The sequence below is a fragment of the Trifolium pratense genome, linkage group LG6 (genome assembly GCF_020283565.1).
Source record: "Trifolium pratense cultivar HEN17-A07 linkage group LG6, ARS_RC_1.1, whole genome shotgun sequence".
NCBI classification, from domain to species: Eukaryota; Viridiplantae; Streptophyta; class Magnoliopsida; order Fabales; family Fabaceae; genus Trifolium; species Trifolium pratense.
Genome location: NC_060064.1, coordinates 27370810 through 27385712, shown reverse-complemented (window position 1 = coordinate 27385712; position 14903 = coordinate 27370810). Strand labels below are relative to the sequence as shown.

The window sequence follows — 14903 nt, the reverse complement described above, 5'->3', positions numbered from 1 at the left end:
GTATCTCTAAGATACAAATTATATACTTGATTTTGTTCAAATATATTTAAATTTATTGATATCATCACATACATAATTAGTAAAATGCAATAGTGTTGTCAAAGGAACTAAAATATGGTACTTCAAGACCAATTCATGTAACGAATCATTTTCTCGATACATTAAATTATCTTTGTTCACATCAAGTGGCATTATAATCATTCTAGTACACAACAAATTATATTTGTTCATATCAAACTGATTTAGTACATTTTATATATAAGTTTCTTCAAGAACTATAACTTAAGAATAATGATCTTTTGTACAATCCTTCAAGGATGCATATATATATATATATATATATATATATATATATATATATATATATATATATATTTTAAATTGAGTTTTTTTTTTGGTTTACAATGTTAACAATGAGGATAATGAGTTATTTGAACTTTAGGTGGTGTTTGTCGATGCAGTGATGTTAGATGTTCAACCTACGACGGTGACCGTCTTTGAAATCCAGATGCGATTATATCAATATTAATATTTTTTAAATAATAAAGATGTTAAAAATGACTCAACTTACTGAGCTGGTAAACAAGTTACTAACTTTAAAAAAGAGTGACGTGGCTTAACACACAAGCGTGTGTTCCTTGGCGTGTGTCAGAGCATTGGTAGATAGCATTTTTCTCCAAATATATATCATAAATAAATAATCGATCAATATATTTACTATGTAATATTGAATAATTAATGTATTTGTTCTATAAACATATCAATTTTTATTTTTTTCGTATTATTACCGTGCTATTGGTACAAAAAATTTCACCACTATTAGCGATGATTAATCTCCATCGGAGAATCTTTAGAGCACATAAGGTGACTTCTCCCCCTCCCAACTAATTTTTCTCTATAACCATAGTCAAAAATCAAACTTGTGACCACATGCTTAAGACGCTTGTCGGTTGAACCAATTTGATGGTAAGGGAGGGAGTATATGTTTCGGTTCGGGTACTTAAAATATAGGTACTTAAACCTTTGTTATTGTGTCCGCAAGGTTTGCGAGTTGAGTTGTGACTGTGTTTGTTCCGGCGTACAGTTAAGTGACATTTTCCTAGCATTATGGTATTCTTTACGACTAGGGTAAATACAGTTGAGTTGGGATTTTGTGCATATAGTGCTCCACTAACCCTAGGGTGACTGTGTTTGGAGAAGATTAATGGTGGACTAGGTGTGAGGGATATCCAAGTAATGAATTTAAGTGTTCTAGCTAAATGATGGTGGCGTGATGGCGTCTTCTTCAAATGATGACATGCCTTTGCGGGAGCAAGTTTTAATGGCAACATATGGAGAGTGTTGTATCCATAATGTAGATTAGGGGAATGAGTTGTTGCCTTATTATGCCCCTCAGTGGAAGCATATTTGTGCAATTGATGATTGTGTGGAGCCTAATAATTGGTTTTCGGAAGCCAAGTCTCCAAAGCTTGCTAATGTAGGTAATGCTCTTTTTTTGCAAGGATAGTTGGTTGGGTGATTCCTCTCTCGGTGTTGGGTTCCCCTGGTTGTTCTCTTTATTATCACTCCAAAAAGAGATGTGTGTTTTCGAGTATGGAGTTTTCTATGGAGAGCGGTGGCATTGGGATTTTCCTCGGAGAAGAAGACTTTTCCAATGGAAAGAGGACTAAGCTTCACAACTTGAAGATTTATTAGAAGGTGTGAGATTGTCGGTTGAAGATGGGTTGTTGGATTTGGAACCCTGATCCATAAGGTGTTTTTTTGGTGAAGTCGTCGTATGCTTTGCTTTCAAAAGAATTGATAGGGGAGGCAAGTGTGTCTCACTTTGAAACAAAAAATTTCAAGAGTATTTGAAAGAGTCCAGCTCCGTCAAAAGTAATTGTTTTCTCGTAGCAATTGGTGTGACACAAAATGTTATGGGTTATTTGGAACCTGAGGCACAATCATATTATCAATAATGTGGTCAAGAATCCTATTGAAATAATAGATGAGATTAAGGTGTTGACATGGAAATGGAGTGTGGAGAGGTTGAAAATTACGCGGTGCCTATACTACGAACGGTCTTGGGAGCCCCAAAATTGTTTTGATAGATAACGGCTTCCTGTTTTCTTGGGCCACACTGCTACTGTCATGGTTTTCCTCTGCTTCCTATGCCCCAGCCCTTGTCTTTACTGCAGTTACAGCTAGAACTTGATGTGCTGTTTGTCTGGTCCCTTTGCATGCTGGTGTGTCTCTGTAGTTGATCGCGTGGTGATTGTTCATGTTTGGTGTTGGGTATAATTGGTGTTTTGAGTTATTTGAGTTCCTAGTTTTTCTGTTTTTGCTGTTCTGCTACTTTGTTTTGCTTACTGTTTTTTAAGGTGTAGAGGAGTAGTTTCAGGTGTGATTTGTGGCTTGTTTGGTGGGTTTTCTTTCGTAGCCTTTAGTCGTTGTGCCCTGTTGGCCTCCCTTGACTGTGGCTTGTAATTTCCTCTCAGAATCAATTCTATCAAATCTAAAACCAACATATCTTAAATGCTAGCACAATTGACGAGTCGCTAAAATTGCCAAAGTTAAGCATGGTTTATCAATTCTTTCATAAGATTATTACTCAAAAAAGAAAAGCCACTGTTAAGATAATATAAGAAAGGGATTACATGAGAACCAAATTCACTGAAAAACAAGTCACAAAACAAATAGACTTTTCTTTTTTGGTCGAACAAAGAGAGACTTCAACATGGACATAACTCACTAAGAACTGATGCATGATAATTCCAAGCGAGCATGTGTGTGCTTTCAAATCCTAGGCCACTACTTACAGTACTCATGAATCGCTCGCATTTACTCAACACCTCGATCAACAACAAAAGGTGCGCTATCGACATTTCCTGGTCGGCCCAACACCACATCAACAACCATTTCAGCAGTCCCCAAAGCCTGTAAATTCGTCCATAATTAGAACACTTATCAATTCGAAGGCCAACAAATTTTAAAAAAAGTTGCATTTCCTCAAAACAATGTGCATTCAGAGTGCAGGTGTACTGCCATTTCATAGTTTAAGGCAATATATAAAGTTTTTTTTCGGTAAAATTCAACTCACTTCACTCCTACTTTTTAACTAAACACTAACCACCCCTGATTTGTTGGAGAAATGACACTCACCTAACTCATATCAGATTAAACGAGGGAGGTGACTGTCATTTCTCCAACAAATCAGGGTGACTGGGCCCGTGCATTGAGATTTGAGGGGGGCATTGTCTTTCATATGTGTCATTTAAGCATATGTCAAGAAAGCGCATTTCATCCCTCAGCAAAATAAAAAGGGAGAAAGCATGTCCATTTCTCCTTTTTATAATAAAAAATAAATAACGAGTATCTGAAACTTCAACTAACCATTGAAAGTCCACCCCCTTCATGTCCAGCCGCAAGATAAACATTTGACAAGCCAGGCACAGGCCCAATCACTGGCTTACCATCAGGCACTGACAGGGTAAACATTGTGATAGTCAAATATAGCATATTGTATAGATACATTTTCCAAACAAAAGATTGCAAGAGTTTAACTCACTGTAAGGTCGTAATCCTATTCGGACTTTTCTACTTTCGCTGAGATCTGAAAGGGAAAGACTTCTCAATTTCGGGAAGTATTCTCCAACACGCTTCCAAATGTGACTAATAACAGACTCATCCAAATCAGTGTTGAACCCAACAAATTCGCGGCTGCTCCCTTTAACAGAGAAAATATTTTGTTTTTTACAATATTTTGTCAGAATTCTAGAAGATAAAAGGAGCATTTGTCAAATATAATATTTTGATTCACACTCACACTAGCCATAAAAGAGAAAGCTTACCAATAAGAAGATTTCCTGCGGCATCTATTGTTGCAGTCATTGAAACAGATAAGTCCCGTCCATGATCTGATGATTCCAAACCAGAAATAGATGGATGATCAACATAACCTGCTTCCATTAGGCCATGGTTCAATTGAAGAGAATTGAAATTCTGAAGCGCAAGCAAGTGACCCTTCACACCAAAAAGAAAGAACAAATAAAAAGATATAGGAATCAATCAAACAAGAGAGACGTTAATAAAACTCTATGAAAACGAACAAAACTAAGGCTTGAAAGAGTGCAAGTGCAACCAACAACTACACGGTAAAGAATACCATAATGCTAGGTAAATGACATTGTTTGGAAAAACGATGAAGGAATACTAAGGCGTGCAAGATTGAGTCAGTTCAAGCTGTATAAAGACACACCTTTCTAGGCCTCACAGGAACATGAAACTCCATTCCCCAATTTCTAAACAAATCTTTCATTAAAGAACCAGTCCAACAACCAGCAGCAACTATAATCGCCTTCTTGCTGTATAACGTAGTTTTGGAAGTCTGAACTGCTTCGACACCTCCATTGCTATCTTCTGACCTGAACGCAAATAGGAAAATAGCATATACTCAACAAGATTTATTTCTCTACCACCTTACTTTCAGTGTGATAGACACAGAAGTGAAAAGAAAATTAAACCTGATGAAGCATTTCACTGGATCATCATAAAATTCTGCATATCTTCCTTTTGATGCAAAATTCCTGTTACCCTACATGTTCATAATGAAATTGTTATCATATGTCTGCAGTCATATAACAGCGCCATGACATTAATAAAGGTAGAAGACATGCAAAGAAAAATGGACCAAGAATGCAAACCTTTTCAATATATGCAACAGTACGATGAGCATCCAATTGGCAATCATCTGGTAGAAATGCAGCCGAGGTGTCTTTATCCACCAACAGATCAGGTTCCCGTTTAGATAAATCACTGCTAGACAGGTACTCTGCTATCAACCCAGCCTCACTAAGCTGTTTTGCTCTCACTTTTAGCATGTCTGACTCTGCACGAGTTCTACCGACTAATAAGCTCCCTGTAAATCATAAAAGTCGTTTGGCTTTATACTTGATGCATTCCTTTAAGCCTGTTAGTCAAACCATGTTTGGCTTCAAGAATATGTTGCAATCTCTTTTAGTCATTTGAGAAGTGTTGTTTAACATTTTGCTTCAAATGTCTTATAGTACCTTATAAAAGGCTTACAATTTTTCATGCATTACTCATTCGAACGTACTTTTGATAAATACTCCCTCCGGTCCTTATTATAAGAAACAATTTGGAAAAAACACACATACCAAGAAACCTTATCTTTCTTAATAAAAATTCTAAAATTTTACAATCTATTCCAAAATTAACCTTGGTGTATTAATTTATCCTTAGGGAATATATCACTCTAATTAATGCATAACTTTGGAATTGATACAATTTAATAAGGGTAAAAATGGAATTGCAAGAATAAATTTAATGATTGTTTCTTATAAAAAGGACCAAAATTTTTTTCCAAATTGTTTCTTATAAAAAGGACCGGAGGGAGTATAATCTAAAGTAAAATACATTTTAGGACATATGTTTGACAAAAGTTACCCAAACACAAATCAAGTTGACGTAAACTCATTTTAATCAAACTTAGTTTTGCAAAATGAGGTTCAATCAAATGCAATTTTGCAAACTTCAATCCAAACATACTCTCAACTGTCAAAAAGTGCTGTCAGAAATATTTAAAGCATTATGGCATCAAAAGATAGATGCTAAGGTATGCCTAGGTGCAGGGCACGCCGTTCTACTCATCCCACTTGCACCTTATGTCTACACACAGTGATGCGATGGCTTAAAATCTAAAGATGCAGTGGTTAATGCAGCTTCAATTTTTGAGACACGTTGATTTGAATCCACCCGAAATTGCAGTACATACAAAGAGAAGTTGTAGAAAGATGGAACTATAGCTACTATACCTGTTTTTTTCCATCCCAACTCCACCATAGGATCCAAGCCTTGCTCTTGTAGGTTATCTGCCATCGTCGTCCAAAGTTGGTGGCTTCTCATAGAAAGATCCCATGTAGGACTCCCAGGTGTTTTGTGTGTCATCCACAGATATCCCTGTCCTAGAACCACCTCAAATTCCAAAACAAAGGAAGAGATCCTACAATTAATCAAAATTCAGCATGAAACTATATAGTTTTTTTAATTCATTAACACAGAACGGGGAAAAATCAACAAGATTTCACTGAAATAGACAATCTCTCCGAAATTATGTTATGCAATGAAAGACTAATGTGATTGATCATTTTTAATTTATGAACCATTTCGTAATTTCGACCATCCTACAATTTCATATAATAAAAGCATGAAATTGTATAACAAAAGCATCACAAACTGTATATTTTGTTAGTGACTTTAGGGATGAAACAAACCGGTGTTGTCAAATAGTGGTCATAACTCATAACGGCACTATAGCATAGCAGAATTTGAACAAATCACTACTATTGTTCAGAGGGATACACAATTTAGCACAAAATATTGTCAATTAGTGGCTATATCATTAAAGCGTAGTAGAATTTGAACAAACATCTATTTTCTATGATACACTTAGGGTCTGTTTGATTTGCAAAAGATAAGTACTAAACAGAACAACACAAGACAAACTTTTAAGGTTTGTTGTCTTGTACGATGTTTGTCAGGAAAAATGATATTTTGGTATTTTAGACAACTTGTAATCGGGACAAAAAGTTGTATTGTGGTTTTGTGAGGACAATAATTTCAGCTTTTGTCCCGTCCTTTGCCTCTTAATTTGTCCAGTCTCAAGAAAAGTTTTAAAATTCAACACAATACAACTTGAGTTGTTCTGTTCAGTCCTTTGTTTCTTAACAGATCAAGTGCACCCTTAAACAAACTAACTAACCAATAATACATTTAATGACCATACTATCTAACCAAAAACCTATTTTTTGTGATACACGATTAAAACATTTAAGGTCTATTTGATTTTCAAAAAGATAAGTACAAGACAAAATAGCACAGGACAAACTTTTAAGGTATTGAACAACTTGTTGTCTTGTATGATGTTTGCCTGACAAAATGTTATTTTGATATTTTAGACGGTTTGTACTTGGGACAAAAAGTTGTCCTGTGATTTTGCAAGGACAAGAATTTCAGTTTTTTTACTACAACTTTAAAATTAAACACAGTTCAACTAGAGTTGTCTTGTTCAGTTCCATTTTTTTTTAACGGATTAAACGCACCCTTAAACAAACTAACTAACCAAAAACACATTTAATCACCAGCTAACAAACTAACTAACTAAAGGCACAATAAACAACCAAATGAAAGACATTTGAGGATAGTCCTCCGAATCTATGGTATACCTGCGCCAGTGGCACCAGAACAAGAAAGACCTTTATCAACTATAGCAACTGACAGGTCCGAATCCATGAGAAACTGTCGAGCAACACTCAAACCAATGATGCCAGCACCCACTATCACAACATCAAAAACCTTATCATCAGAAGATGACAGAGCCATCCTGTTTCCTGTTGCAGAGAATTTGTATTTGTAGGAAAGAGAAGATCTTCTCTTGGTAAGTGATGAAGAGTGATGAGTGGAAGAGAAGTTGATGCTGCAATGACTCTGATGAAGAATAGCCATATTCATTTTCTTCCTCTATCGATCAATAAAAAAAAATGATAAACAATTTGCAAGAGGATGCAAAGTCTTTGTTTTAAAATTGAAGAAGATGCGATTTCTTGTTTTTAAAACCCGAAAAGTCTTGTATGAACTTTGTCTTTGCTCAGAACTGCATCCAAGGGACCATAAACAAAGAATATGTTGGTGATAATCAATGTCATTCTCACATTTTTAATTGCAATTTGGGAATAAATATTTGTTTCCCTTAGACTCGTCTGCATGACACGTGGGATTCGCATATTATATGTTTTTTCTTGTTAATTTTAAAAGTTTGTGGATAAACAATTTCATAATCTATCTATGTTGATTAATTATAAGATTTTCATAGTTGTATAAGGTGCAAGAATCTTATGTTTATGTTCCGTGAGCTTAATTCAGTTGCCAGAGATATTGTATTATATATGTAGAGGTTGAGATTCCAACTCCGGTCAAGGTCATTCCACTTATCCACTTAAGGTTGAAATTTCTAGTCACCGGACTACTTGACCAAAAAAGCGAAATCTCTAGCAGCTTTAGAACTGCAACATAAATGGGGTATTTCCGATACTAGTGGTTATTTTGCCAACTTTGTAGGTGTAAACAAAGAGTTTCATTGATGGTATCAGTAGCTCAACTAATTTGAGTTAAAGGTGAAAACAATTAAGGAGTAAAGGATTAGGATTAAGTCCCGATTAGATAAAAAAACTTACTGTACCAACTAATTACTAACTTTACTGTTAAAAAAAATAAACCAGGGTTTCATCTCCTCTCATTTTCCCTCAAAAGTAGAAATATGAGTTGCCTCATCTTTTATTCCTAATCATGAATTAGACGAGTTTCTAATTCAACTAATGTATAAGCAAAATTTGGAAGTAGGCTTCGAAGTTATTGCACTAGCTTTATTGATGTGAAGCATCATTTTAGTTCTGAAAATTGCACGGTGCTTTAAATTAATCCCTAACATTAAGAAATTGACAGAAAGATTCCTGTCTAAGTAATCAATTATTTGAGTCACCTCATTCTTTGAATAGCATTTAGAATTTTAACCAAGAAATACAAGAACTAATTCGTAATGTCACATCCTTTCAAAAAAAAATAAAAATAAATCGTAATGTCACATTATAAACTACTTTATACAACAATATTACAACTCCTACCTTCCAAAATTGTAATGACAAGTTCAGTATGACATCAAATATTGCCATGTTCTTTGCAATGCAAATCAGCAAATAATAGAACTAACTTCAAAGAATAGGTTAACTACAACATTAAAGATCAGCAAAGTTAATTACATTGTCATTACACCAATGAATCTCAGAAGATTTTCTCTCACAATTTATCTCTTTATCGCTGAGGGAACACTCCAAGGCTTTTTCTAAAGACTCTGCAAGATCCATCTCCCACAAACCTAGCCTACACATTGTTCTATAGGTCTCATAACATGTTACCCTCAAGCCATCTGATACTAACTCCTTTAAGCCTCCACTAATTCCGTCACCATTCATTACATTTATAAAATCTCTCGACAACCCAGGTTGCCAGAAAACAACAATGGCACAACTCTTATCCACGAATCTTACATCAAACTCTCCTGAAAAGATGTCATGTGATGCGCGAAGAGCACTCTTCAGCATGCCAGCCGTCATACCAAATTTAAATCCCCATAAGAAAACCAAATGTTCACAGTTGATTTTTCTTGTATTATTGGTCCATACACTAACATCCTCATTACACGATGATTCTTGGATATCGTCTGAGCATGGATGAAATACATTAGTGAAGTCTTCAAGCTCTGAAGCCAATCGCCTATCTCCAAATTCAGGAACAATAGGGGAAATTTTCAATATTGAGCAGAGCTTCGTAAATAGATAGGATAGCCTTAATGCATCAAGTCCATCAACATTGCCTTTGTACTCTGTATCTGTAAACAAAAAAGAACAGAAAGAAAGCTAGCCAAATTAGCTTTGTATATTACGTTTTTGTTTACGATAGTTATTAGAGTCTATTTTGATTGACTTATATGAGTTTATATACTAACATAAGCACTTGTGAGAGTGTTTAGGAAAGCTTATGATAACTACTTATGACATGTCTATAAGAAATTTTCAACTTATTTTCATAAACTCTCCATGATTGCTTTTGAAAACAGCTTATAGATTCTTATATGAAAGCAGTTGACTTTATTTTATCTTTTGCTATAGAATAACTTATACGTAAGTACATATATGATAAGGTTTGGTGCGCTTAATTAACTCGTTTATCCAAACAGGAGCCAAAAACAAAACTAGGCATATCTCTAAATATTGACGGCATGCAAGTTATAAAGGGTTGATCTTAAAGATTTCCACAAATTTTGCATGACATGGACAAAACAATCAAATAACCAAACTTCTATATTTTGCATGGAACATCGTTCAAGAGGGAGTGACTGACCTTGGTCAGGAATTTCCATATCAACTGGTGCAAAGAAATGAGTATTCACGTAAGATAAAGCATTACGTATGTTGGCCACTTTTTTCATGGTTCCACTTTTCTTCATCAGATAACTCACGTCGAGTACTTTGGGAAAAGACTTGCACAAGGAGCTCACAAAATCATCTATTTCTGATGGAAGTGGCGCAATGAATTTTGAATGAACAAGCGTACAGTCTACATAAATAAATCAATAAAGGGTTAGTAAACGGAAGAGAGTAAACCAGGTCAGTATACTAGAACTAAGTTGAGAAAATTCCATTTAAGAGAAACACCATTAATGCAATTGTGGGAGATAACAGGTTTCTGTGAAGCGGAAATCAAATCGATCACCTCTCGAAATCCACGAATTTTCTTGCCCTCCTCCTCTTCAATACTATGAAGCTCTCTCTGCAGTGAAAATCCAGAATTATACCCGAAGTAAAACCTAATGAGGAACCGACAAAGAGAAAAATACTCTTATTACCTCCAACAATTCCTTATCTTCTCTTGAGTTCGCCAAAACAATACGTACTGCCTGAGTGGTCCCACTCTTTGTAGGGATGACTAAGGGAAGGAAGTCATCTTGGAAGTCTACTATCATCTACATACAGACAAACCAGAGTACAAAAGAAAGAAGGAAAAAAGTTAATTCAATTCCACCAATTGTGGAGATATCAAAGGCTTATTTGGATTGACTTATTTGAGCTTATCAACTAGCATAAGCACCTGCGACACTGTTTGAGAGAGCATGTCAAAATAACTTATGACATGTTCATAAGATCTCCATAATAGCCTATGAAAAAACACTTATAGGTTATATGAAATAGTTTGATTTTATTTTATCTTTTATTATAAAATTAGTTTATAGCATGTATACGATAAACACTTATGCTATATGCACTTAGGGTCCATTTGGATTGGCTTATTTTTTAGCTTATGAAAATAAATAAGTTTTTATGTTAATTCATAAGTTCTCACTAACAAAAATTGTATCCTCATAAGTTGTTTTTACATAAACTACCTTGACAAGCTTATGAATAATACATAAAAACCTATTTATTTGTATAAATTGTTTGGCATAAGCTCAAAAATAAGTCAATCCAAATGAGCCCTTAATTAAGTTGTTTATCCAACAAATAGGACCCAAGACTGCATCAATCAAATTAAAGAAAGTACTACGAATTCATTAAGTTCAATATACCTGCAGAATTAGTTGCACTTGACGTTCACTGCAAACATCTATATTCAAGCATGGTCTTGATTTAAACTGGTCATTACCCAGGACAATATTCCTAATAGAGTTGATAATTTCTTCTGCACAAAAACAATTCTTAAAGAAGAAAAGGATGACCTAAGAAAAATCTTGTTCAAAATTTACTAAAGATTTTCTCACCATCTTTGCTTGTCTTTGCGCCAGAATTTTTACATGTATTTCTCCAATGTTTAATCCTTGATCTAATCCTCTCGACAAAAACTGTATCCGCGACAGTAGGGGGTGAAGAAGATTTCATCGCAGCAAGAGATGGAGAACCAGTCCCTAAACGAATTTTAGCCACTGACTCTTGTGCTCTGGACAAATATGATATGCCTGTTGCACGAATTGAAATGGTACATAAGTCTCTGGAGATACATAACAAAACCATAGATTCTCAATTCACATAGAATAGCATACTTTTTTATGTAATATAATATTTCTAAAACATTTTTGGAATGCCGTTGAAGAGATTATCTATTCGGGTATCTAGCAATTGCAAAATGCCTACTTCAAATTAATGGCAAAAAAGGATAAGAAATTGATACAATGGTAATCCTTTTTTTTTTCTTCTATTCATACTTTCAAGAGTATTGCCAAATATTACTCATTCACCTTGCCTCAACACTTATACAAGAAAAGACAGAACAAACTTCCAATTTAGTTTTTAGTGTCTTACTTCACATAAGCAACAAAAATAGCATGTATATTAACATGCAATCAGACATTACAGCAACAAAGTACCTACACAAATCTAACTCCTTTCTCCAAAGTATCAAAATTTGAAACAAGTTACATTTGAAAACACATGAATGTAAGGGTTTATTTTGTTTACTCTAGGAGTCTAGGAGATAAATGTTAATAGTTAATAAGTCTAAAGATGAGCTTGAGTAGAAAACTTAATTACACTTATTGTATAAGTGCTTATCGATAAGTTGTTTCTGCAATGGAAAAAAGGATGAGGGGAAACTCTCATAAGCTCTAAGTTGTTTCTAAAAATTATTCTATGAAGCTTATGAAAATTAGCTGACAACAGCTTAAGGATTTATCACAAGTTCTTCTGAACACTGATACAAATATTTATGTCTTAAGTCTATATAAACTCTTCGGGCCGGGGCAGTGCAATATGAACCGGGTCAAAACAGAGCAACCGGGTCGGGTCGGTGCGAAACAGATTGGAACTTTATTAACCCGGTATGAAACGACGCGTGGAAGATCGCTGATCCTGCGATTTCACGCTCTTCCTCTGCGCTTTCACTGTTTCAGCATATCTTAGGAGTTTCAAACCGCTCCGGCACGGTGGATGACGGCCAATTCGTAAGATCGTAAGATCTCAGGAGTTAACTCCCGATCTTGACAACCATGCCTACAACGGCAAACAACAAACCTAGATTGTTAAATATTGGCCATGGCGGATGTCGGTGGCTGGCTTTTGGATTTCTGCCACGGCCAATTTTATGAAGGATGGCGGTGGCACTTGTCGACGGTATGGCGGATTTTTGGCTCTCTGCCATCCGCCATCGACAACACTGACTCAGACACAAATTCCTAGTAATAGTTACTTCAAAATTTAAAAGCATCCCATTAGAAACACAGAACGGAGAACAGAAACACAAAGTACAACAAAACCTCACACCTTCATATATGCAAGCATTGAAATCAAAACCCTGGCGAGCCATGGATGCAAGCTGAGACGTCTGGCACAAAAAACTGTAAGCAGGCATGCCCAACTTCAACTCATCCCTTGGAAACAAAAGGAAATTATACCTGCACAATAACAAGGCACAAATTAAGTACTAGAAAATTTGACAACAATAAGTTAATTCTAAAGAATGCAAAAGAACTGCACTTTGATCCCTTAAAAGTTAAAACAACAAATAGTCCATGGTATTAACTTATATCAGGAACTAATGTGTCTAGTGATTCATATCATTCCACTCTTGTGACTACCATTATAAAATTGACAGTATCATATGAAAAAATAGATAGCTTCTATTTAAGTGTAAAACTAATTTAATCATGATATATGGCATTTTAAACTCCAAAAATAATGTCTCTGATTTGCCCCATTTTTTCAAGTTTACTCAAAAATGTATAACACCAAAAGAAAACTAGCATATCCTAACTAACATTTTTTTGGTGTTAACCCTCCGGTTCCCATGGGGAGGGGCTAATAATCTGCTAATCCAGAATTCAGCCGTAAGGTAAGTAAAAATCTAACCAAGAAATGTTACTCCAGAAATCATCGAACTAAGATTCCTAAAGGAGTTCATTAATCACTTAAGCTCCACGAAGCACAGACACAGACATCGGACAAGACATGGACATCAACATCGACACGTTTAAGAGAATGACATAATTCAAATTCAATTTAATCATAAGCGTCGGTGTTGGACACAGAGACACTTTATTATATAATATGATATTTCACACTTTCTAATAAGCATAATAAAAATAAAAAATGGTTATAATTATTGAAGTTGCGAAATGAACTCACGGATGAGCAACAAAGTTGTTAGAGTCTGTAACAGAAAACGGGCAGACAGCAAACTGAAGAAGCTGAAACCGTTGGGCGGACTGACTAGCCTTAAGATAAGCCGTTTCCGCCGTATCAAAGGGTTGAACACGGTGCCACGGAGTCGTCGATGAAGAACCCGTTTTTTCCATTGATATAGCGATAAAGTCGGAAGAAGAGATGTGAGTTTTTATTTCTTCCAACGATTCGTTGAAGTTTGAAGTTGTGACTTGCTTCACTTTCCATTTTGAAGTGGAAACTTTGGTGCAGAGGGAACGTTTTTGATTCAGTAGTAGTAGTTGAAAGAGTGAAGCCATTGTCACATTGAAATGGTTCTGGGTTTTCCCTTTCAATAAACTCTTATCCACAAACGTTCTCCCTTACTTCGTCGTTGATGTCATGAGCGAACCTCACCGTCCCGCCGCCGTCATCACGAATCAGTCTAATGTTGCTGCTATTGTTCTTGATCCTCTTTGTTCTTGCAATAAGAGAGTGAAATTTTAGTGAGATTGAGCGTCGTTGTGTATATATGGAAGAGCGTCGTTGCCACAGAGAGGGAGAGGCGGCGCCGGCGGCGACAGGTGAAGATGATGGGATGAAGACTATGGAACTAGCATAAAGAAGATGAATTTTAAACTTTTAATCCGGACCTTTCAAAATTTTCACTGCCACGTGTTGCATATAAGTGAAAGTAACTGGGTAAATGGAGTTCAATAAATGGAGGATACCCGGACTCTTTCAAAAACAAGCTATGCAAAATTCTTTGTTTCGTGGGTCGGATCTTATAAAAACCATTTTTGTTAGGGTTGGCTGGAAAAATCAAACCCAATAGATTCACCCGAACCCAAACTCAAGTCAACGGGCAAAACTCGAGTTGACCGTGTTTGAGTTTGGGTTGGGTTCAGGTGACACCCGAATATATGAGTGTGGGTTTGGGTAGTATTTAACTCACACTCGAAACTCATTCACCCACAAATATATATATTAAATTACCTAATTATGCTTATATATAAGTGTAAGATGGAATAGCACATAAAGATGCTTGATATTGTCATAGCCCATAGAGTACAAGGATGTATTTATTCAGTTGAGCTTCAAGCGATTTGACTCTTTATATACTTGTTTGCCAACTAATTCATAGTCGCAATTTGCTAAGGATGT

At 35.5% G+C, this 14903-nt stretch overlaps 2 protein-coding genes across 2 annotated transcripts; both read right to left on the bottom strand.

Moving 5' to 3' along the window:
- Positions 1–2559: 2559 nt before the first annotated feature.
- On the bottom strand, positions 2560–7702 carry LOC123890508 (glycine oxidase). The gene is made up of 9 exons (XM_045940131.1): positions 7224–7702; positions 5814–5963; positions 4683–4897; positions 4503–4573; positions 4238–4403; positions 3831–4002; positions 3548–3706; positions 3373–3461; positions 2560–2916 (listed from the first exon to the last, which is right to left on the bottom strand). Exons 1-9 carry the CDS (start codon positions 7507–7509, stop codon positions 2821–2823), a joined length of 1404 nt encoding a protein of 467 aa, XP_045796087.1. The 5' UTR covers positions 7510–7702; the 3' UTR covers positions 2560–2820.
- Positions 7703–8587: 885 nt separating this feature from the next.
- On the bottom strand, positions 8588–14401 carry LOC123892479 (poly(A)-specific ribonuclease PARN-like). Its single transcript, XM_045942266.1, has 8 exons — positions 13725–14401; positions 12864–12994; positions 11369–11563; positions 11177–11289; positions 10460–10576; positions 10269–10383; positions 9955–10170; positions 8588–9442 (listed from the first exon to the last, which is right to left on the bottom strand). Exons 1-8 carry the CDS (start codon positions 14057–14059, stop codon positions 8790–8792), a joined length of 1875 nt encoding a protein of 624 aa, XP_045798222.1. The 5' UTR covers positions 14060–14401; the 3' UTR covers positions 8588–8789.
- Positions 14402–14903: the final 502 nt, after the last annotated feature.

Excerpts from the sequence above, each read along its gene's own strand:
- LOC123890508 (XM_045940131.1), bottom strand. The coding sequence starts at position 7,509 with ATGAATATGGCTATTCTTCATCAGAGTCATTGCAGCATCAACTTCTCT. Across the intron at positions 4,898-5,813 it reads GTTGGGATGGAAAAAAACAG|GGAGCTTATTAGTCGGTAGA; the intron begins GTATAGTAGCTA and ends TATGATTTACAG. Across the intron at positions 4,003-4,237 it reads TTCCTGTGAGGCCTAGAAAG|GGTCACTTGCTTGCGCTTCA; the intron begins GTGTGTCTTTAT and ends TTTGGTGTGAAG.
- LOC123892479 (XM_045942266.1), bottom strand. The coding sequence starts at position 14,059 with ATGGCTTCACTCTTTCAACTACTACTACTGAATCAAAAACGTTCCCTC. Across the intron at positions 12,995-13,724 it reads AACAACTTTGTTGCTCATCC|GTATAATTTCCTTTTGTTTC; the intron begins GTGAGTTCATTT and ends GTTATTGTGCAG. Across the intron at positions 9,443-9,954 it reads TATGGAAATTCCTGACCAAG|ATACAGAGTACAAAGGCAAT; the intron begins GTCAGTCACTCC and ends TTTTGTTTACAG.